Below are 21,840 nucleotides of genomic sequence, written 5' to 3'. Positions count from 1 at the left end.
CCTGAGCTGTTTAGTAACTATATTTAATTTGTCGGGGATGAGGTTGGGTACTGGGTCTTAGTTTGTACTAGATAAGATTGCAGTATAAACCCTTCCTTGTTTGTAATCCGCTTTGAATGAGTATGCCATATTGGAAATGCGGAATATAAAACCTATATTAAATCAAATTGAATGGCATGTGAACTAGAAGGCCACTCCCACGTGCGAGTATGTGGAGTGTGAGATTGTGCAGTGTTGTGAGATGTGATACGGTGTGGTGTAATGCAGGCATGGCGGGATGCGAGACGTGTGTCGGGTTATATGTGAAGCGATTCAGTCACATGCGCTACGGCTGCGCGAAGACTCCTAGCACCGCTGCTCCTGTCCTCAGGCCGCCCGGGAAACATTTCGCTCCCGTTGCTCCTGGCAACCCAGCAGTTACAACCGTACACTGATGACGTCACGCAGAGGGATTTTCCAGAGCCCGCCCGCCCGCCCCCCTTTCATCCGAAAGAAGTCTGTCAAAAAAAAAAAAGGGGGGGGGGGAAGAAACAGACAGCGAAGCGACCAATGCGTGAAAACCGAGTGCCCCCAACGCATTCGAGGCGGAGTTACTTTGCCGGTTGGAGTCCAATCAGAGTGCAGCGCTGTGACCGGCGTTCTTGGGGTAGAGCGTCGGCGTTTCGCCGCCTCGGTCTGGCTGAGGTGTGGGAGGGGCTGGGGGGCCCGAGTTTCCTGTCCAATGACAAGCGAGGAAAGGAGCCGTGTTGTGATCAGGTGGGAGGGGCGGAGCAGGAGGGGCTGGAGTGCGGGACCCTGGGTGACCCGGGCTGGGGTGGGGGCGGAGCCAAGTGCCATAGCAGTAGAGGCTGCTGCCGCTTTCCTCCCCAGAGCTGCAGCGTCGGGCTCGGGGATGTAGGGTCGATAATACCCGGGAGACCAGTAACACCACCAGCACCAATCCCTGGGGGTCTCAGGAAAGCAGAAGCAACTCCATTTAAAAGTCTGAGTACAGAGACTGGAGGAAAGCAGGATTCTGCCCCAGCTCTGCTCCTCCACGCATCTGCCACAGATCAGCGCTCTGAACAACCGGACTATAGCAAACCGAAAGCTGCACGGGAAGAGACTTTGGGATACACCTACAGATACTCCCAGGGAGGCCTCCTGGCACACACCTCCTAATACTCCGAGGAAGGGCTCCAGGTATACACCTGAGTGCTGATACTGCCAGGAGAGACTCCAGGTATACACCTGATACCCCTAGGAAGGATTCTAAGTGTACACCCGAGTGCTAATACCCACGGGAAGGACTCCACTTGAGCGCTGATACCCCCAGGAGAGACTCCAGGTATGCACCTGAGTGCTGATACCCCAAGGAAGGACTCCAGGCATAAACCTGCTTGCTGATACTCCCAGGGAGAACTCCAGGCATACACCTGAAAGCCCCAGGAAAGACTCCAGACAGAGTGCTGATACCCCCAGGAAGGACTCCAGCCATTCACCTGATAGCCCCAGGAAGGGCTCCAAGCATGGACTTGAGTGCTGATACCCCCAGGAAGGACTCCAGGCATACATCTGCTTGCTGATACTCCAGGCATACACCTGCTGATACCCCCAAGAAAGGCAGCAGGGTCCCCGGCATACACCTGTACCTGCAAGTCCCCTCCCGCGGGAGGGTGTCTGAGACTGGCTGTCTCGGAGGAGGAGGGGGCGGAGGGAATCTCTCTCGCGCTCTCTCTCTGCACATCGCTCCCTCTTTGTGTCTCTCTTCTCTCCCTAAAATGATTTCACTTTAGTGTTTCCTCCCCTTGGCAACGCCGGATCTCATCTGTTGCTGGAGGAGCCGGCGCCGCTGACTGTGCTGCGCGGCACGTTGTGAGCGCTCATTCGCCCCGGGCGCGGAGATCCAGACTGCCTCACCCTCCCCCCCCCCCCACCCTCGCCAATCCCCGGAACCGGAGACACCAGGCTTCCTCCAGCCCCCACCTCTTTCTTTTCTCTCCGGCGCTGAAGATCCAGCGCGATGCGGCCGGTGCACGTCGGGCTGCCGGTGCCGCTCTGCTGCTGATCGCCCGCCGCTCGCCGCGCGCGCCGCCGCCCGGTGCCCTCGCACGGATCTGTCCGCCCAGACTGCCGGGGCGGCGGGGGGTGGTGGGGAGAAACCATGGAGGAGAAGATCCGAGCCCCGCCGCTGGACATCGACCCGGACTTCGAGCCCCAGAGCCGGCCCCGCTCCTGCACCTGGCCGCTCCCGCACCCGGATTTTCCCGGCGAGGGGGAGGAGGCGGCGGCGGCGGCAGCCGGAGAGAAGCCGGCAGGGGCGGCGGCGGCGGCGGCGGAGCGCAGAGCCGGGCAGCAGGCGCCGCCCGCCCCGGGGCTGGACCCCGCGGGGCAGCAGCAGCAGCTCCGCAAGGCGAAGAGCTCCCGCCGGAACGCCTGGGGGAACCTGTCCTACGCCGACCTGATCACCAAGGCCATCGAGAGCTCCCCGGACAAGCGGCTCACCCTCTCCCAGATCTACGACTGGATGGTCCGCTTCGTGCCCTACTTCAAAGACAAAGGCGACAGCAACAGCTCGGCCGGCTGGAAGGTAGGTGCCCGCCGTCTGCTCCCCCGCCCCCCTTCCCCGGGCACTGCCCATGCCTTTCTCCGGCACTGCCTGTTCGCTTTGTCGGGCATTTCCCACTCCTCTTCTACCATGCTTCCCGGGCACTCCCATGTCCCCTCCCTCCGGCCCAGACCCTTCCCCAGTGTTGCCCTCACCTGCCCAAACACCTGCCTGGACACTGGCTGCTGTTCCCCACTGCCCTCCCTTTCTGGGCACTGCCTGCATGCCCATCTCCCTCTGTGATCATTGCCTCCCCCCGCCCCTCCCCCCATAGGCCCTGCTGGCTTCTCTGCCCCCTTGCCGCCTCAGGCATTGTCCACCACTCTTCTCGGCCACTGTCTGCTCTCTTGCTGCCTTCCCTCCCTAGGCACTGTCCGGAGCTCTCCCCAGACACTGCCTACTCCCTCACCTTGGGTACTGTCCTTTGCTCCCATCAGGCACTGCCTGCTCCCCCTGTAATCTCCCGGGCTATGTCTGCCTGCCACCTTCTCTGGGCACCTGTCCACTCCTGGCTGCCCTCCTTCAGGCACTGCACTGTCACTTTCCTTCCTTGGACACTAGCCACTGGAGTTGCACTCCCAGCTTCCCTTCATTGGCACTGCCCTTTCCCCCTGCTAGCTTCCCAGGACAGTGCCACCCTCTCCAAGCATTGTGTCTTCTCCCTCCCCCGAGTACTACCTTCCTCTTTTTCTCCCTCCTTCTTTCCTTGGGCACTGCCTGCCCCCCCCCCCCCCCCTCACCCCCTTCTCTTATGGTTCTTTCCCCATCTAGCTGAACACCTGTAAGGATCACCTGCAGTGTGAGATCCTCCTCAGTCACTGCACCTGTCTGGGTGCAACACCCCCCCCCCCCCCCACACACACACCTCCAGCTGTCTGATCTGTGTAGCCAGGGCCCTGCCCCACTCTGTGCTATAGTGTAGGGCTCTGCTCGCCCTTCTGTTTGCTAATGTGAGGGAAACATGGGCTTAGAAAGGCTTGGAGCTGGTTTAGTATTGCTCTTGGCTCACCCTATATTTAGCAGACCCCCCTCCTTGAGGAAAAAGATTACAGGCTGCTACCCTCGCATGTCCAGACCTCTTCCCTTTCTAACGTGACTGAGGCAGCTTTGCACTTTGTCTTTAGCTGGAGCTGAACCCGGCTTATATGTTGTTTGTTTTTTTTTTTTTATGGCATCAAAATGTGCTCCTTTGTATATATTTTGGATGGTGTTAGAGTAAGCTACCCTTATTTTGGTTGTTAGAGAAAAGGGGGCTCTAGAGGAAGAGAGAGCAGGCATCTGATGAGGCTTCCATGCCCGTGGCTTTGCCTTAAACTGTAAAAGCCATTCCGTGGTGTTTGCCCTTTTCAGAGCCCAGTTGTCTCGCGACCAGGAGAGCCAAAAGTGATTCTGAGCCCTTTAACAATAGCTTCCTTTTTGGTTTTTTTTAACATGACTAATTACAGTGCTGTTGCCCAAAATGTCCAGGTGTGTGTGCCGAATGTGGGCACAGGACTGTGCCGTTTGAAGCTTTGCAGGTTAATATCCAGGTTGTGCCATAAGACGTGGTGGCTATTGTGCTTTCCCTGGAAGCCTATTGCCGAATGCATGGCAGAAAACGCTGAAGGGTTCTGCAGTGTCTGAGCGGCAGGAGAGGCTGCAGGTCTGGGCAAACAGGTGGTCCTGGGAGAGGGCCACTTTAAAAGCAGGTTGCGCTGTACCTGTGCGGTATCTGTATCAGCTGGAGACACACACAGCTGGATTTAACTCCTTCACATCCTGGAAAAGGGGGGGGGCTGGAGGAGGAGGAGGAGATGGAGTGTCTGCCAGGCACCTTGGCACACCCTGCTCCCCTAGGCCAGTGCTAATCAAATGATCAGTGGTTTATGTTCTTATTTATTGCATATTTTAATTTTTTTTGCATCTGTTTGAATATTATTGAGACAAAAAAATACTCACCTGATTCCCTATTTGGTTACTAAATTGCAGTTGGCGCTTGATCACAGGCTGCTCTGTGGGGAGGGGGCTTAATGTAAGTACTTTGCTTTTAAGGTAACAAGAGCCACAGCGATGGGAATTGGAGGGAGGAGGTTGGGAAGGTTTCCGATTTGTAGGGAAGAGACTTCATGTGTCAGAAATATCTCACGGAGTAGAAACGTTGCTATTTCAGATGCACAAATACAAGCCAGGGTTTTGTTTTTTTTTGTTTCTTGCTTCCCCCCAAAACCCAGGAAACAAGGACTTTCTCCAGTTCCTTATCAAGCAATAGATTGTCGCCTCAGTGCAGGAGGCTCAGTCTAAGTAATAGCACAGCCAGGTGACTTGTGGTAAGTGTGGGAGCGGGCAAGTGAATGCCAGCCGACCACAACCAGTCCTGGCCGTCACTGACCTTGTGCAGGGAGGTGATAGCTGTGCACAATGAACATGGAGCCCTTGGACCCTGTCTGACATTCTGCTCCTTCCCTGCCTGCTAGCCAAGAGCAACAGAAGCAGCAAGCCCTCTGGGCTCATGCACTTTCCACGCCTGACATTTCAGTCTCCAACAGCACCAAGAAATCTCCAGCAAGGCTTATGGAAGATCTCCAGCTGCTCTCTAGCTGTACAGGGCCCCAGTTAAAGCCACGGGAGAGAGACCGTTCTGTGACGGGCCCCGCGTCCAGGAGCACTTGCGTGGAAGAATAGGCGGCGGAGGACTGGCTTCGTTTTCAGACTGGACCGCGTTTTGCATGCCGGGTTTGCAGAGATCACTGGAGACGGTCAGTTCAGGCAAAGCTAGCGAGTAACCAGCATGGCCAGGCCTAATAGCAGGACCCCTGGTTCCTAATGGTTAAAAGAGCCTCTGGTTCTTTGGCAACCTCACCTTTTCTCTGTAAGTCCCAAGGGAAGGACAGTCTGTTCCTGAGAGCAGGGTGTTAGCCATAAACCGCTGTTACTGAGCTACACGCATGGAGTCCTTGAGAGGCTCGTGGTGCATTCATTTGCTGACGGACCATGCAGTCGACCTCGGTTTCCCAGTGTATTTCAGTGCACTCCTTTCTTGCACACGCAGACGGCGCTATGTTGCTCCTTGGGGGTGGCAGTGATCCCTGTTCTTGCAATTTTCAAAAGTCTACTTACATGGGTAGAGTGCATTTACACATGTAAAACCCAATTTTAAGCATGTAAACGCTTTTTAAAATCAGGCCCTTTTTGTCTTAAGATCCAGTGGCTGCCCCCGAGCTTTTGCAAGCCTTGGGGAAAGAGGTGAGAGACCACTGTTTCCCTTCTTGGAGGTTAAAGCATCCAGGCAGCCGGAATAACCGTCACTGCAAATACAGCCCACGGGATCAGAAAACTAGTTGCCGTCTGAGATTTCTGTCGTGACTGCTCAGTATAGGAGTCAAGCTTGTTTTAGCTCCGCAGAAGCAAAACTGACTGAAGAAAAGCAAACGGTGTCCTTGCTCTTTAATTTAGTACCAACAGTCCGGAGCAGGAAGCTTTCTGGCGTCCGGGTGCTGAGGCCAGCATAGAGAATAAAGAACACAGTTTACCCATGTAAATGGGCTTTTGAAAATTGCCACAATGTATGTCATTGAATTGTCCAAGGATATTCACGTTAAGTGCACTTTACCTGCGTGAATGGCTTTTGAAAATTGCTCTAATAATACAGCATGTTACATTTACACAAGTAACTAATTTTAAAATTACCTCCAAAATGAGCCACAAAGCTGATAAAGAGGACATGGAGGCAGGAGGGGAAGCTGCATATTCTGGAAAACGATCCCAACTGGGGGCTGTTTATGTTCGAGAAAAGACTGTATCAGTGGACCATACAAGGGGATATTTAGCACCAAAGCAGATACAAAGAGAACAAGGGGAAGGGAGGCATCCCTTAAGATTATGGAAAAATAGATTCCACCACCTTCAAAGGAAGGGATGTTTGCACTCTGAACAGGAACTTTCTGGGGCATCTTGCATGGTTGCAGCACTAAATCAATTCAGAGCTAAAGTGAACCTGTTTTTAGAGGGAGAAAGAGATCGGTGGGCTTGATGATCCAGGTACATGTGAGGAATAAGTGTGAATTTCATTTCATTTCATTTTCTTTTTTTTTTTTTACCTGTTCCCTTGCAAAAAGCATCTGGAATGAGGTGCAAAAGGCTGCATAATACGCACTACTCTTAACCAAGAATTGTGAGGCACGCACGCTGCACCACTGCAGAACGCATGCACCTGTCCCAACCTCACAAAATCCCCCTTCCACCTGAAATAAATGCTCTCTAATAATCCCCTACCGCTTAAAAAAAAAAGTGCTTTCCTAACAGGCTGATGCAGAACGCACAGTTCTACCCGAGGTTTGTGCGCATTTTGTGCAGTTAAGGAGTTGTCACGCGCATAAAATGTGCGAATAAAACTCTGCGTTCTGCTTAGCGCCCTCGCATGGAAGTCCCATGCAAACGAAGGCATTAAACAAACATTCCCTCCCTCGATGCAGAGAAGTGCGCCGGCTTGAACTCGCATTTTCTCAGCGCTGGAAATTTTACTCCTGGTCTGAGGTGGAGTAAAGTTCCCAGTGCTATCTAAGCTGTGATGTGAGTGTGAGGGGCTGGCTGCAGGAAGGAATGGAAAACTGGACCGGAGAAGCAGGCTGTGAGCGGCTGCGTGCTAAGCTGACCTCAGCACCGCCAGTAAAGTGTTTCGGTTGCAACTAGAGGAACCAGTGACTCAGATACGCTCAGGGCCAAAGCTGTCCAGAGATCCGCTCCAGTAAATATTTTGAGACGGTGCCAGGACTGTGAAATTAGCATTTTCGAATGTCACAGCCTCTTGGCTATCTTCAGGCCCCCTCCTTCTATGGCCAGGCCTGAGGCCCAAAATGCCATACGCATTTAAAATGTGCAGTTCACCTTGTGCTGAGCGAACATTTTAACTCCTAATGCATTAGCATAACATTAGCTTATTGCATCGGAAATTTAAAAAATAAAGTAGCTTATCTGTTCAGAATCTGTGCGGTGAATGCTCAGCTTTCTGCTTCGGCCTGTTAGTATCCCTGCTCAATTTGCTATCGAGCCCTGCTATCATACAGTGGCAGTTTGACCCACTTTAAGGCCGAGAAACTCTCACCTATGATGTGAAGAGCTCGGCCTTCAGTTTACATCTAAAAGACCAAAGCCCACTTATCTGCCTAAGATAAAGGGGCAACCTGTTTCAGAGAAAGGGCACAGCCCGAGAGAAAGAATGATTCCTCTTTGTAGTTATTCGAGTATCTCTGGGTGAGGGTATTTGAAGCAGTGACTCAGCCTGTGAACAAGAAGGCACATGATTCATAATATCTAGATCTCAGATAATCTGGGCTGAGCCCCTGAATGAGTTTAAACACCATGGTCAGGAATCTAAATTCAATCCCCGCCTTCACTGGTAGCCCGTGAAGACTGTCCAAAATCAGTGTAAGATGCTCACGGGAGCCACTTTTGATTCATAATCTAGGCACAGTGTTCTACATCAGTTGAAGCTGCTTCCTCTCCTTAAGAGGTATCCCTAAACAAATTGTACTACAATAATCCAGTCTAGTAATAATTGTAGCACAGATTACATGAACAAACACGGCCTGCAGGAGTTATGGTCAGAGCTGGCGCAACTGATTTAAGTAGTAGAAACCTGATCTCACTACCGCAGAAATCTGCGCATCGAAAACGATGCCAAGGATACGAACTCCGCTGTTAGCTTCCACAGCAATGCCCAGGAACATAATCGCCGGCAGTGGGACCAAGCCTTCTTGCCTGCGGACCCCCAAGGCTTCGGATTTGATGGGTTCAGTCTTGACCTGCAGCCACCATAACCAGACCTGTTCCTGCTGTGGATGCAGGTTGAGGCCTTGCAGGTCTGGGGGGCTTTCAGCCTGTTGGAGGAATATGTGAAACCATTCTCATCCCGCTGACTATTTGTTTACCTTTGTTCCAGGTGTTTGAAAGTCAGAGGAGGCCCATTTCTAGCCGTGAGTGGCTGAGTGTGTGCTCGTTGCTGAAGTCTCAAGTTTTCAGGTCTCTGCAGCACGCAGCTTTGGTGGGTTTGGCCGAAGCCTTTGACCTCTCACTGAAATAAGACTCGCCAGCACTGTTTAGCAGCGTTATAGAAATCCCCAAACAGTCAGGCCACCTCGTGCCCAGAAATCTCATAGGTGGACAGCGGTAACTCGTAGGGCCAGTGATCTGCCCTAGCATGATCACTGTGGCTGAAATTGAACTACAGTGATGACAGTTTACTGCGGGAAATGACCATTTCACTGTATTTAAGAACATAAGAAATGCCATGCTGGGTCAGACCAAGGTCCATCGAGCCCGTCGTTCTGTCTCTGACAGTGGCCGGTCCAGGTCACAAGTACCTGTCAGATCCCCAGTAGTCTATCTGTTTCTTCTATCTCACTCCCAGGGATGAGCACTGGCTTTCCCAAGTCTACCTGGCTAGTAACTGGCTATGGACTTTTCCTTCGGGAACTTGTCCAATCCTCTTTTGAGCCCCATGATGTCAGTTGCCTTGACCACGTCTTCCAACAACAGATTCCACAGCTTGATTGTACACAGAGTGAAAAAAATACTTCCTAGGATTTGTTTTAAATCCACCGGTTGCTAGTTTCATGGCGTGTCCCTTAGCTCTAGTGCTGTTGTAAGGGGTAAATAACTGTTCCCTATTTATCCGTTCCACCCCATTCATGATTTTATAAATCTCAATCATATCCCCTCTGTCATCTCTTTTTCAAGCTAAAGAGCCCTAATCTGTTCAGCCTTTCTCCACAAGGGAGCTCTTCCATCCCCATTACCGTATTTGCTGTCCTTCTCTGTATCTTTCCTTTGTCCACTATATTCTTTTTTTTGAGATGTGGCGACCAGAGCTGCACACAATACTCGAGATGCAGTCGCACCATGGGATCTATACATGGGCATTATGACATTCTCAGTTCTAGTTCTCCGTCCCCTTCCAAATAATTCCTAGCATTCTATTTGCCTTTTTGACCGCCGCTGCTGCACATTGAGCCAAAGACGCTCAGTGGGTCGTACATTGAGCAGCTGTATCTGCGGTTGGACGTTCTGTGGTCGGGCACGGAGGGGGGGCTACATCTGCGTCTGGGCGTTGTGTTGTCGGACGCAGCAGTAAAATGCTCCCTGCATCCCTGGATCTAGGAGAGTGTTTGCAGAAGCTGACAGTGACTGCTTGCCCCCAGCGTCTCTGCCTTCCTCCCTCCCTCTCTCTTGCCCTCGGCAGTGGAGAGAGAGTTTGTGGAAGCCTGCAGTCACTGCCGTCTGCATGTAGGGCGAGCCTGGGATATCTCAGGGCTGTCTTAAGTCTTCCATTTCCCTGCCAGGACAGGGATGTCTCGGGGTCCCTGCTCCGTGGAGCTTAGGCAGGTCACACAGGCAAGACAAACAGGAGGTTTCAGGAAATGTGTGAATTTGTGTAAAACATACTCTTTGCTGTAGTTTCAGCGCTGGGGTGTCTCCAGTGCAGTCATACTTGGGATGTCTCAGGCCTGGTGTGTCTCCTGTTTTCTTGCCAGCACATAGTTCCCCCACTGGTCATTATCTCTATATATAACAAGCTAATCTGCATGGCTCTCCAGGCCAGTCCTTCAAAGCCACTGCCTGCAGTTTCTTTCTTTTGGTTGTCGTCCAGCAGTTTCCTCCTGCTCCTTTGGGCCTCTGTCGGAACCAGGGCTAGGATCTGGCATCAGAAGCTTTCCTTTGTGGCTAGCCGGGGGAGTTTTGGCTCATTATGGTCCTGTCACTGCAGCGACAGTCCTCAGCTGGGGCGGCCATATACCAGCAACCTAAATCTGGCCACCGGGTGGTTGCCGTTTCACGCTAACTGGGACTTCCTCCACCCGCAGGGTCTGGGGATGCCGCCTCCACAGAATCCCCAGCTGACCCGGGGAATGGAGGAGCCAGGGGCTCTCCGCAACGAGCCCCTGGCCCAGCCTGCAGCGTGCGTCTTCATGAGTGAGGTATCCCTGGAAAGCCTAGGACACCTGCACGTCTGCCCCAAGCCCCTGATTCATGACATTTAGCCCTTTTACATTAAACTGAAAAAAAAAAATAAAAAAGACAGATGAACTGGACGCATCCTCACACCCCACCCTCCCAGACGATTCCGTGCACGCTGATTTCTGCAACAACCGGCTTCAGTAACATGCCCTCCAATATGCCCTGAGCTCATGCAAATATCTGCTTTCAGTTTAATTTGCATGTCAAAGTTCAGAGTATATTTTATTGTTTGGTGTACGTGGCAGTGAAATACCATCACAGCCCATGGGCTGTGTACACAGCCAGTCACTCAGCAACGTGCTCTGACTGACGGGGCCTGTGCTGCTTGTGAGGCCTCAGCAACCCTGCAGCTCCAGCCCTAGAAAAATATAAGAGCTTGCAATGGAGGGGGGGCCTGCAAGGGGGAAGACCTCCCCTGGGCTGCTAATGTTAGCTGCTGTCTGCTGTTTCTGTTTCCAGGCATTTGGAAATTCCAGGGAGACCTTTGAACTGTTTGGGGGGGGGGGGGCGGGGGGAATTACAATTCAGAATAAGCAAAATGGATGCTAGTTCCCTCCCTACACTCACAGCTGATGTAGCACAGACAGGATTTGCATAACAGCACACCTAGGAGCTTATGGCTCATGCAGCTCACCTGAGAGCTGTCTGCATCCTCTCTGGTGTTAGGACTCATGCAGGGTACCCGGCCCTCATGCACCTTCCTGGATGTCTGCGTTCACGCAGCACACCCGGCCCTCATGCACCTTCCTGGATGTCTGCGCTCACGCAGCACACCCGGCCCTCATGCACCTTCCTGGATGTCTGCGCTCACGCAGCACACCCGGCCCTCATGCACCTTCCTGGATGTCTGCGCTCTCGCAGCACACCCGGCTCTCATGCACCTTCCCCTGGATGTCTGCGCTCACTCAGAGCACCCGGCCCTCATGCACCTTCCTGGATGTCTGCGCTCTCGCAGCACACCCGGCCCTCATGCACCTTCCCTGGATGTCTGCGCTCACTCAGAGCACCCGGCCCTCATGCACCTTCCTGGATGTCTGCGCTCTTGAAGTACACCCGGCCCTCATGCACCTTCCTGGATGTCTGCGCTCTTGAAGTACACCCGGCCCTCATGCACCTTCCCCTGGATGTCTGCGCTCACTCAGAGCACCCGGCCCTCATGCACCTTCCTGGATGTCTGCGCTCACGCAGCACACCCGGCCCTCATGCAATGTCCATGGTGTCACTGCTCACTTAGCATACCTGACCCTTGTGTAACATCCATGGTGTGATCGCTCACACAGTGCCCTCAAAGGCCATGTGCCCTGTCTTTGGTGTCACAGCTCCTGTAAATCATCCCCTGCACATGCCTGAATGGCGGGACCCTTGCCGCTTAGTCACAGACAGGAGAGGGGTCTTGCTGACTGGGTCCCTCCTGTTTCTTTCCTGCTGTCAGTATCGTTCTCCAGGAGGAAGGGTCCCTGTGTTGGGGTGGGAAGAACAGGGCAGTAATATTTTTTGGGGGGGGGGGTTATTGGCACCGTGGCAAATAGGCTTTATTGCACCAGATGTATTGGGGGGGGGAAGTTGATGGGGGGGGGGGAGGATGCTGCAGATTTTGTTCAATAACGGTGGTGCATGCAGAGAACTGCCTCCCAGTGGATGTGGTGGAGTCAAGGACGGCATCCAAATTCAAGCCCCGGGATCTGCTGGGGATTGCAGAGCTGAGCAGTTGGTGTGGATGGGCAGACTAGGCAGACCGAAGGGTCTTTTTCTGCAGTCACGTTTCTCTGTAGCAAATAACTTAATTTTTTTTTTTTTTTCTGAGGCACATCCAGATGAAAGCCTACACTTTTTAGCCCTTGACATTTCTGAATTTTTTCATAATTTTCTAAATCACTTTTCCAGCAGTGCTAACTGCTGGAGTAACACAAAATTGCTAAATGGTCCGGTTTTATGATCGCATGAAAATGATGCAACAGCGGTGAGCAGGGCTTTATTAAACCCCAGGGACAGCTGCCAGCGAGCAGCTTGCTGGCTCTTTAGGGCTTTTTAATAACCACTGAAATAGAAGCTACACTTAAGATGCTGGAAGTATCAGATGCGCTGTCAGGATTCTTGTCTCTTCTGCTCGTCTCCTGCTGTCTCTTTCTCTGCCTCTGTGTGTCTCCGTCTGTCTATCTCTCTCCCTTTTGTATCCACCTACCTTTTAATTCCCAAAGCCACCCTTTCTCTCCTCCCTCCGTTCATTTCTCTTTACCTTCTGCCCCTTGTCTCCCTCTCTCTGGGAAGCTGCATCCTCTCCGTCTCTTTGTCGCTTTTTTTTTTAAATCTCTCCATCTCCGTCTTGCTCTGTTTCCGTCTTTGTCTCTTTCTGTCTGTCGCTCTCACGCTCCCTCCTTGGGGGGGGGGGGGGGTGGAGGGCAGCTTTTAAAGCTGAGAATAAAGGGTGCCCAAATGGGGGTGGGGGGTTTAACCAAGCACGTGCCCACAAAATGGCACGGCGGGTCTTAAGACGCTAGAGGGCGAAGGTTCAGCAGCGCGCCCCCCCACTGCCAAGGTGCCGGCGTGTTTTTTCAAGCCAGCCTCGCTTTCCTAGTGCAAGGTGCCCGCGCGAATCGGGCTCGAAGATCGGGTTGCAGCGTGTTTAAATGGCTGGCACGTAACTTTCCCCCGTTTCAAAACAATCCGGTGAATTTTCAAAGGACTTACGCGCATAAATGTAACATGCTATCCTAGCAATTTTCAAAAAGCCATTTGCTCCTGTAAAGTGCATTTGCCCGTGTAAAACCCAGTTTTATGCAGGTAAATCCTTTTGAAAATTGCCTCCAGTGGCATCAGAGTATGAGCTTCCGCAGCATGGCAGTGCTGCTTGGGTTTGCTGGTAATATAAGTAGTGGTGCTTCCAGATTCAGAACCCCTCTCTTTTCTAGGTGACCAGATTAATGTGCGTTTTGAATTTACTCGGGCGATCCTAGTTGGCTGAAAAGCCACAGGAGCCCCTTCAGCTAGTCGGCTTGTGTAACTCCTTATTTTGTGCATGCAGGCCCCGAATTTACCCCATGACGCCGTCTGACTGTCAGGGGCGCACACCCGCCGCAGTAAAGCACCAGAGCCCTCGGACGTGCATCCGAGGTCAGGCTCCCGGGTCTGCCCTGTCGCATCCCTTTTCCGGCACTGGGATTTTCGGCCGCCTGTTGTCTCTGAGAATTCCTTACATGTCGACCTGGTCCTGGGAAACCGAGCCCTTTCTCTTCCCCTCACGTAGCCTCCTCTCTTTCTGATTCTTTTCCCCTCCCCCTTCTCTTTCCGTAGTAGCTGTATTGATCCTGCAGTTTAATAATTATCCGTCGATGATGATGTACATGAGCTTTTGAGATCACAGAGGTTCCACCTTCAGAGGTGACAGCAGGGCTGAAGGAAGGAAGCATTCATAGCTCCTGCTGTATGATTCCCTCTCAAGTGATATATTTTCTATTGCGCGTACAATCTGCCTCTCTCTCTCTTCTTGTGGCTCACACTTCGCTCCTATTTGGCTGTCTCTCTCAGTTGGACATTGCTAGACCATGAAACAAGTTTCCTGAAGTTTGAAAAATATTTTTTTTTTTTTCAGTTTCGTAATTTTAAATTTGCTAAAGCATAAATTTATCTCCCGACTGTGTGTGATCTTTCGTAATTTGAAACTATCTTTCATGTGTCCGAGCTCTAATCCCAGCTCTGGGCACCTCACTAGGCCCTCCCCCCCCCCCCCCGACGATGCAGGATGACTGGGAGCTGGTCCTGACCACTCCTGCGGGGCAAGGAGGCTGGTGGGAGAGAGCTGCATTACAGGCCCAGTCCTTACCTGGGCAGTGCCCGCTGTGTGACTCACTCTGACGGGCGCCAGGCGAAGGAGGCGGAGGGGCTGCGTCAGCCTGGCCAACACTTTCACTGGCTGAGCTGGGCTTCCTTGGACCGCTCTCAGCGCGGATTCCAAGCACTCGCCACTGTTAGGATTTAACAGATGGCGCTGAGTGCTGCATCTCTAGAGATTCTCAGTGGTGCCAAATGAAGGTCCATGTGACCTTCATGGCCACCAGGGGTGCATCTTAACGCCACACGGGGCTGTAAACCACCAAGGTTTATTCAGACTGTGAGACTTTTGGGCGAATACCACAGAGGATCTCTGCCTATCATTACCTCTCCCGCGGTTCCTGGCATTAACCTTGTGCATTTCCGAGAGATTCTTTGTGTACTCGTTATGCTGTATGTGCTCCGTCTCTCTGCATGGCGGTGTGCCTCGGGGGCTGTCGGGGTGTACACTGCATTGAGATGGATCATTAAAATCCCGAGGCTAGAGAGGCGCCTGGATTGGTTTATTAATCCCCGAGGTTAGGGGGTGTCTGAGATCCTGAGATGGATTATTAATCCCTGAGGTTAAGGAGGGGTGTGTGTGTGTGTGTGTGTGTGTGCCTGAGATGGATTATTAACCGCTGAGGTTAGGAGGGGTCCGAGACCTTGCGGTGGATCATTAGGGGGGGGAAGGGGGTGGTGGTGCCTGAGACGGAGCATTAATCCCCAAGGTTAGACAGGTTGGATTTTAGCCTTCTTCTCTGCTCACTTTGCTGTAAATTTTCACAGGCTGAGTTGGTAACTTGGAAACTGCCTGGGTAAAACTGAAGTTTACGTGGGTGGAATGGCTGAATCTGTTTGAGTGGCTTTTCTCATAATGCACGTACGCTTTTCTGTCCATAGTGCAAAAAGGCATTCCCGGGTTTGGGGGGGTGGGGAGAGAGAGAGGAGGAAAGACAAGGGGGGGGGGGGGGGAAGATGCATGCATACATTTAATCTTCAAAAACCCACCCCCATAGTCAAACCATGGATTTCACTCTTCCTCTGGGGAAGGTTTAGGATATGTGCCTGCCTGTCTTTTTTTTTTTTAATCTTCGCAACCACCTGATCTTCAAACACAAGCACAAATCAAGAATCTCAGTTTACGCAGGTAAGTGGCTAGGAATAGTGGCCTCCCCGGACCAGCCCGGTGGCTCAGTAACGCTGATGCGCCCTGCCGGGAGGACGACCTGGGGGGGGGGGGGTGGGGGTCGGTTCACGGCTCGTGTCTTCCGCTCCCTGGCTGGGCCACGGAGGCCTCGGGAGGCAACATTCGCCAGATTTCGGGCCTGCGACGGCAGAGCCCCAGACGTAGCCCCGGGTGCGCGCTCCCCCTGATCGAGGGCCGCCGCAGTGAATGGCTTCAAGGCAAATCGGGAGGTGGCGGGAAGCAGAAGGGAAAGAGTCCCAGCCTTTGTTCGGGTACTTGCGACCTGGATTGGCCACCGTTGTGGACAGGATGCTGGGCTTGTTGGCCCCTCGGTCTGACCCAGTATGGCAACTCGTGTAGGTGGCGGCGAATGAGGGCTCATGGTGCGAAATCCCGGCCCTGGTTCCGATTAGGCTGGCGGTTCAAAGGAGGAGGAGAAAACTATCAGGCCCTTCTCCCCTCCCCCCAAAAAAATGAAGAACGTTCTCCTCCTCCCCATTAGAGCTTCTGATTTTCAGGGATTGCAAGTATCCTCACTGTATCTTTTCCTAGGATTTAGTGTGGTGAACCCTCTGCGAATCTTTCCAAACGAGGCACTGGTGCTTCTCTCCGGGGTGGGGAAGGGAGCTGGCAGGTGGGTTGTGTCCCCAGCCAAAATCCAGTGCTGCAGTGCAGGAGGTAGGCAGTGAGGGGATGTAAAGACCAGGGCGGTCTCAGCCAGATGAACTGCACTGACCTCCTCTTTCTTGTCTTTTTTTAACCAAAGTTATGAGATATTTGGTTTGAAGAATTGCTTTGTGTGCACGCATGGGTCATTTCTTGGCACATTGACGAAGATGTGGCTGCGTGCGGGGCGATGCTCTGGACCTGTGTCCCTTAGATGTTTGTCTGGGGGGAAGAGTTTGGTAGCAGCTTAAAAAAAAAAAAAAAAGGACAGCAAACAAATTGTAGGTGACACCTTTTTTTTTTTTTTTTACTGGACTAATTTAATACATTTTGCATAGCTTTTTGAGAGGTTCGCTCCCTGCATCAAGGCTGTCTGTGGCACGGCACGGGTCGGTAGGCCGGACCAGTTGGATTATCTGAGCCTCAGCCCTCCCTCGCCACCAGAGTGCAAAGGCCAGCATGGAGAAACCTGGGGGCGGAAGTGTCCCCAGGGGTTTATGCAGAAGCGATGAAGGGCCAGAGCCCTTGGATCTTGCTGTTTATTGGGATAATATTAGGGTTCAAGCGGTGTTGTGTTCCTCTGACCTTCTTAGATTAGACTGTAAGCTCTTCTGAGCAGGGGCTGTATCTCTTTAGCGAGCAGCACCATGGAAGTGATAAGTCGGAGTAGATGTAATTTCCCTGGGATGTTTTCCCCACTACTACCAAGACTTATTTCTATAGTGCTACTACCCTTACTCAGCACTGTACAGATACACATCTGAGGCAGTCCCTGCCCTGTGGAGCTTACAGTCTAGTCAAGGCATATAGACAAAACAAACCGGAGGCATCAGGAAACGTTAAAATCGAGAAGACTGTGATCGGGGGGGTGGGTGGGTTTGAATTTGAATATGGCCAGAGAGGGCACGTGCTGCCCGCCAGCTGTTCGGGCGCCGCAAAACGGAAAGCACAACGTCTGGAGTTGGCAGTGGAGGAGAAGGGCACAGGTATGGGCTGCTTGCTCTTTGAACGAAGGTCGCGATAAGGAGACGCGAGGGAGTGCGTTGCTGCAGGGCGAGGGCACTTGCAGGTGGGCAGGAGGAGCTTGAATAGTTTGTGGAAGCCGATGGGGAGCCAACCTTGGGGGCAATTTTCAAAACTGTGCAGGCGGGTGCAAAATCCACGGTTACTTTTATTATTATTATTATTTTTTATAATATCTTTATTTGTATTTCTACATAACAGCACAGAAGGAGAAAAACTCCACATAGCATATTGCTCAAGTAACTCAAGGATCAATTGTTAAACAAAACTGACAGTAAGATAACAGGAACAATAAATCTCCCCTCCCTCCCTCCCATGGAAATGCATTTGTGCTCTCCATTTAACAAAAGAGGATGACAGAAAAGAAGAGAGTTATCCTACTTTGCAATAGCAAATACAAACTGCCTTCTAACTTATTAACATTCAAAAACTATGTTTAGACCTTTGTTGCATTTCCCAAGGTAGCAAATCAACGTAATTACCCCAGGTTTTCATGAATATCCCATCTGATGCCTTTCCCACGGTTACTTTAATCTGCAGATTCTGCACCCGTTCTCAAAAGCGAAAGGACCCACGCAGAACCGCACCTGCTTTCTCTGCGGGAAACAAGACGTAGTTTGGAAAATACAAAACTATGTCTGTTGTTGCCTCTTCTCTCCCCCCCCCCCCCCCCATGACCTAACCACATCCCTGAGCCCGTCGGCTTTTCCAACGGTTGAATGGATGTGACTTTTTTGCCCCCCCTGACTTAACCTCCTCCCTTATACCTGCTTATATTTTCTCTGGGCAAATGTCTGCGTGCTATTGATCCCCATGTGCACTTCTGCCTGGAGAAAAGGTGGGCAACTTTCAGATAAGCCAGCGAACTTGGGTAAATGGCTTCTGACATTCTTAGTTTTATTCACCATTCCCTTCCTAATAATTCCCAGCATTCTGTTTGCTTTTTTGACTGCTGCAGCACACTGAGCCGACTATTTCAATGTGTTATCCACTATGATGCCTAGATCTCTTTCCTGGGTGGTAGCTCCTAATATGGACCCTAACATCGTGTAACTACAGTAAGGGTTATTTTTCCCTACATGCAACACCTTGCACTTGCCCACATTAAATTTCATCCACCATTTGGACACCCACTCTTCCAGTCTCGCAAGGTCCTCCTGCAATTTATCACAATCCGCATGTGATTTAACTACTCTGAATAATTAACATGTTTTTAGAGGTAGAAGATATTGGTGGGTTCAATGATATAGCTATACCCAAGCAAAAAAATGCAAATGTATCGATTCTGAACTGATCACCGTATTTGGAGTTGAGCCAGAAGTGTTTTGGCTGTTGCAGAATTTACTACAAATGCATAGGAGGTTGGGGTGAATTTTTTTCCATAGGGGTCCAACTGGCAAAGCATGCATGCACCTTTCAGCCCTTCCCTGCACCCTTAGCACTTTCAAAATACAAGGTACCTGTGTGCGCCGTGTTTGAATATCGTCCTGTTGTGCAGGTAAAACTGTGCGAGCACTCTTTCGTAGTATTCAGCAATGGTGTGAGCTGCGCATGCTAGTCACACACTTCTGTGTGCAGACAATTCTGAAACGCACAGGGAGGGTCATTTTCAAGAATTATTTTGACGTGGGAAAACAGGGATATTACCCACATAAACAGCATGAGTGAAAATTGCACCCCTTCCCTCCCTCGCCCCTCAGTGCAGGTTAAAGTACACGCGCTGTGTGGCTTCAGCAAACCTACCCGAATTACTGACTATTGTGTGTGTATAGATCCCAACCAAGCCTTTGAAAACTTACCCCTTTATACCTTTCCTTGAATTACTGTGTTGCAAGAGCTGTTATGCAATCAGCAGAAGGCTGGACACCATTGACCTTTCAACATAACCAACTGTGTAATTACAGACACACAGACACACACACACACACACACACACACACACACACTCTCTCTCTCTTCTCTAGATAGGGGAGCTGCAGGGAACCTCTGGAGGGAGGAGGGAGGCCCCGCTGGTGCTGATGGAGAGACAGAGGAGCAGAGCAGACACCTTTGATTTGTTCCAAAGAAATAACCCCCTGGAAGCAGTGGAGAGTCTTGGACGGCTCTTGACAGCTGGCAGAGAGCCAGCAGCAGCTCAGGCTCTGAGGCAGACACTCGGAGCACAGCTCAGACGGCACTTATTTATAACTCCCGTTAAGGTAATGAGCAACCATCCAGACTGTCAGTTCAATAGTTCACTCCCTCACCCTCCTCCTGACGGTTCTCCAGTGCTGCTCCTCCTGGTGCTCCTCCTGCCCCTCCAGTGCTCCCCTTCTTCTTCACATCTGTTCAGCAGGTCCTGTCACACCTGTCCAGCTCGGTGGCCCCCTCCCCCCCCCTTCACCTGTTGCATGAGATAGTGGGGGGTTTTTCTTTGAGCTGCTCTGTGGTGCGGCAGGCAGCAGATTGCCCCATGTGTACTGGGAAAGTTGCCATCCCTCCACCGGCTGGGAGGGATGGGCTTGCTGGAAACAATTGAATGGGCTGAGAGGATGGCGCAACTTCAAATCTGGTGCACAAGGAATGAGAGAAAATTCTACGGCCTTCAGCCGTCAAATATCAAAATGTGTTTTTATTCTCTGGGCAGCACCTTGAAGGAAGGGCTCACCTCTGAAACAGTAACATATTCTCCAGAAATACAGGCCTCATCTCCCCTTGGAATTCTGGACCCATTAACCCACCCTTAATGAATAAGGCATTTACCTTCCAGGAGCTCGTGGAAATGGTGCCCCTGGGGAAGACGCTTTACGTTGCAGTAGGAGGCAGGAAGCCTCTTCCCGCCGTGAGCCGAATTCAGAGATGTCAGAGATAAAGGATCGGTCTGTCTGTGCAGTGGGCCTCACGCAGACGCTTCGGCGTTTTCACTTTTTGCCTGTGGAGTGACTGACGGCGCTGCCTGGGAAAACACTGCGGCACATGGGAGTGAGTCACAGCCCCTGCCAGCGCTAACTAGGAAAAAGACCTGAGGGTGCGTTAGTTGATAATCCACTGGGAATGAGTACGCAGAGCCAGGCAGCCAGAGCTGGGGAGGGGCGCGTGCATTGAGCAGGGGTTGGAAGCAGAAGATAGCATCCCCTCGCTGGATAAGGCGATGGGATGATTTGGGGCACAGGGTTGAGTTTTGGGCACCACTCATCCTTATAAAGGATCTCCGATTGTTAGAAATGGGATGCAGAAGGGCCATGAAGCTTCGCTTAGAGCCATCCCGTAGATCGTGAGGCGAATAAAGTTAATAAAATGAATGTATGTTGGGAAATTGTCCAGACTGGAGCTGTCTACGTTAGAAAAAAGAAATGCAAAAAGAGATTTAATCACACTTTACAACTATATCAAAGGGCCTGGTATGGCATTTACAATAAACAGAAGAAGGGGCATCCTCTAAATATTACGGGGGTAATAGGCTTTTCCCCCTCTATAGGAAGGCATTTTGTAACTCGGAGCAGTAGGAGTCTGGGACATTTTGACAGCATTCACGGCAAACTGAGCAAATGATAACACAAGGGGTCAAGACCTGCGCTCGGCTCGATACCCTGAAACCTCCCCCCCCCCCCCCGCAAAGAACACATAACACCGTTTATTTCTTTTGGCTTTATAGCAGGCCGCAGTTTATTCACCCAACCCGAGCCCTAACAGACAACTAACATGGCAACTTAACAATGATAACAAACAACCCCCACCACTTTGACTTCCCCCACCTCCCCCGAATGCTCTACCACCTCGCCCCAGTGGTAGAGCCCCCCCCCCCCGAATTTGCCCCGCCTCGCTACCAGCGTGGGCAAACCTGGCCTCGAGCTTTAGCCCCTCAGCTCCCCGGCCATCCCGTGTAGCAGAGTCGTCCCCCCCCCCCGCTACATGAGCTCCCCCCCCCCCCTTTAGCCCTTTTTAACCCCACATACCTTCAACAATAGCTTGGGCTCAGGTTTCTGCCTCCAACTGCGACAACATCACCACAACAGTAGCACCAGCACCTAATATACATATCGCCTGAGGAGAACGCGCTCACCCTATACGCCTCACAGCCCAATCATCATCCTGCATTTCAAAACGCTAACCGTCCCTGCCGCTCTCCTATTCTGACCCCCACCCCCACCCCGCTTGTTCCTGTCTCTCGCTTTCGCGTGCTTTTCCCCCGTGTTATCCTCGGCAATGCAGTACAAGACTGCACTGCCTTTTCTTTAGAGGGGGAAAAAAAAAAGATATTGGTGGGTTTGGGGATTATAGCTACGTGTTAAGTGGGGAGAAGGTGCAAATCCGGCGAACCTGAGTTCTTGGGCCGGTATTGCAGAACTGGCAACAGATGCAGAGGGTGAGGCGTGGCCTAGTGGTCACAGCAGTGGGCGGGAAGCCAGGGTTCAAATCCCGCTGCCGCACTTTGTGACCTTGGGCAGCTCACTTTACCCTCCATCGCCTCGGGTACAAAGTCAGAGGATAACTTTAAAAGAATTCCGCGTGTGGCATGTACGGTGCATGTGGCCTCATGTAGTTTTGCTATAGTGTTTTCTAGCATGTGCGTATCACATGCACGAACATTATAAAA

The 21,840-nt window shown here is 51.8% G+C and overlaps 1 protein-coding gene across 1 annotated transcript in view; it reads left to right on the top strand.

The window, feature by feature from the left end:
- The first annotated feature begins 892 nt into the window (after window positions 1-892).
- FOXO6 (forkhead box O6) overlaps window positions 893-21,840 on the top strand; it is a 143,309-nt gene continuing 122,361 nt past the window's right edge. Inside the window, exon 1 of the mRNA XM_029571012.1 lies at window positions 893-2,569. Coding sequence (XP_029426872.1) covers window positions 2,144-2,569 — 426 coding nt within the window. The 5' untranslated portion in view covers window positions 893-2,143. The remainder of the gene's footprint in view (window positions 2,570-21,840) is intronic.

The sequence above is a fragment of the Rhinatrema bivittatum genome, chromosome 11, assembly GCF_901001135.1.
Source record: "Rhinatrema bivittatum chromosome 11, aRhiBiv1.1, whole genome shotgun sequence".
Lineage (NCBI taxonomy): Eukaryota > Metazoa > Chordata > Amphibia > Gymnophiona > Rhinatrematidae > Rhinatrema > Rhinatrema bivittatum.
The sequence above is the reverse complement of the archived record's forward strand: the minus strand, read 5'-3'. Positions and strand labels throughout refer to the sequence as shown.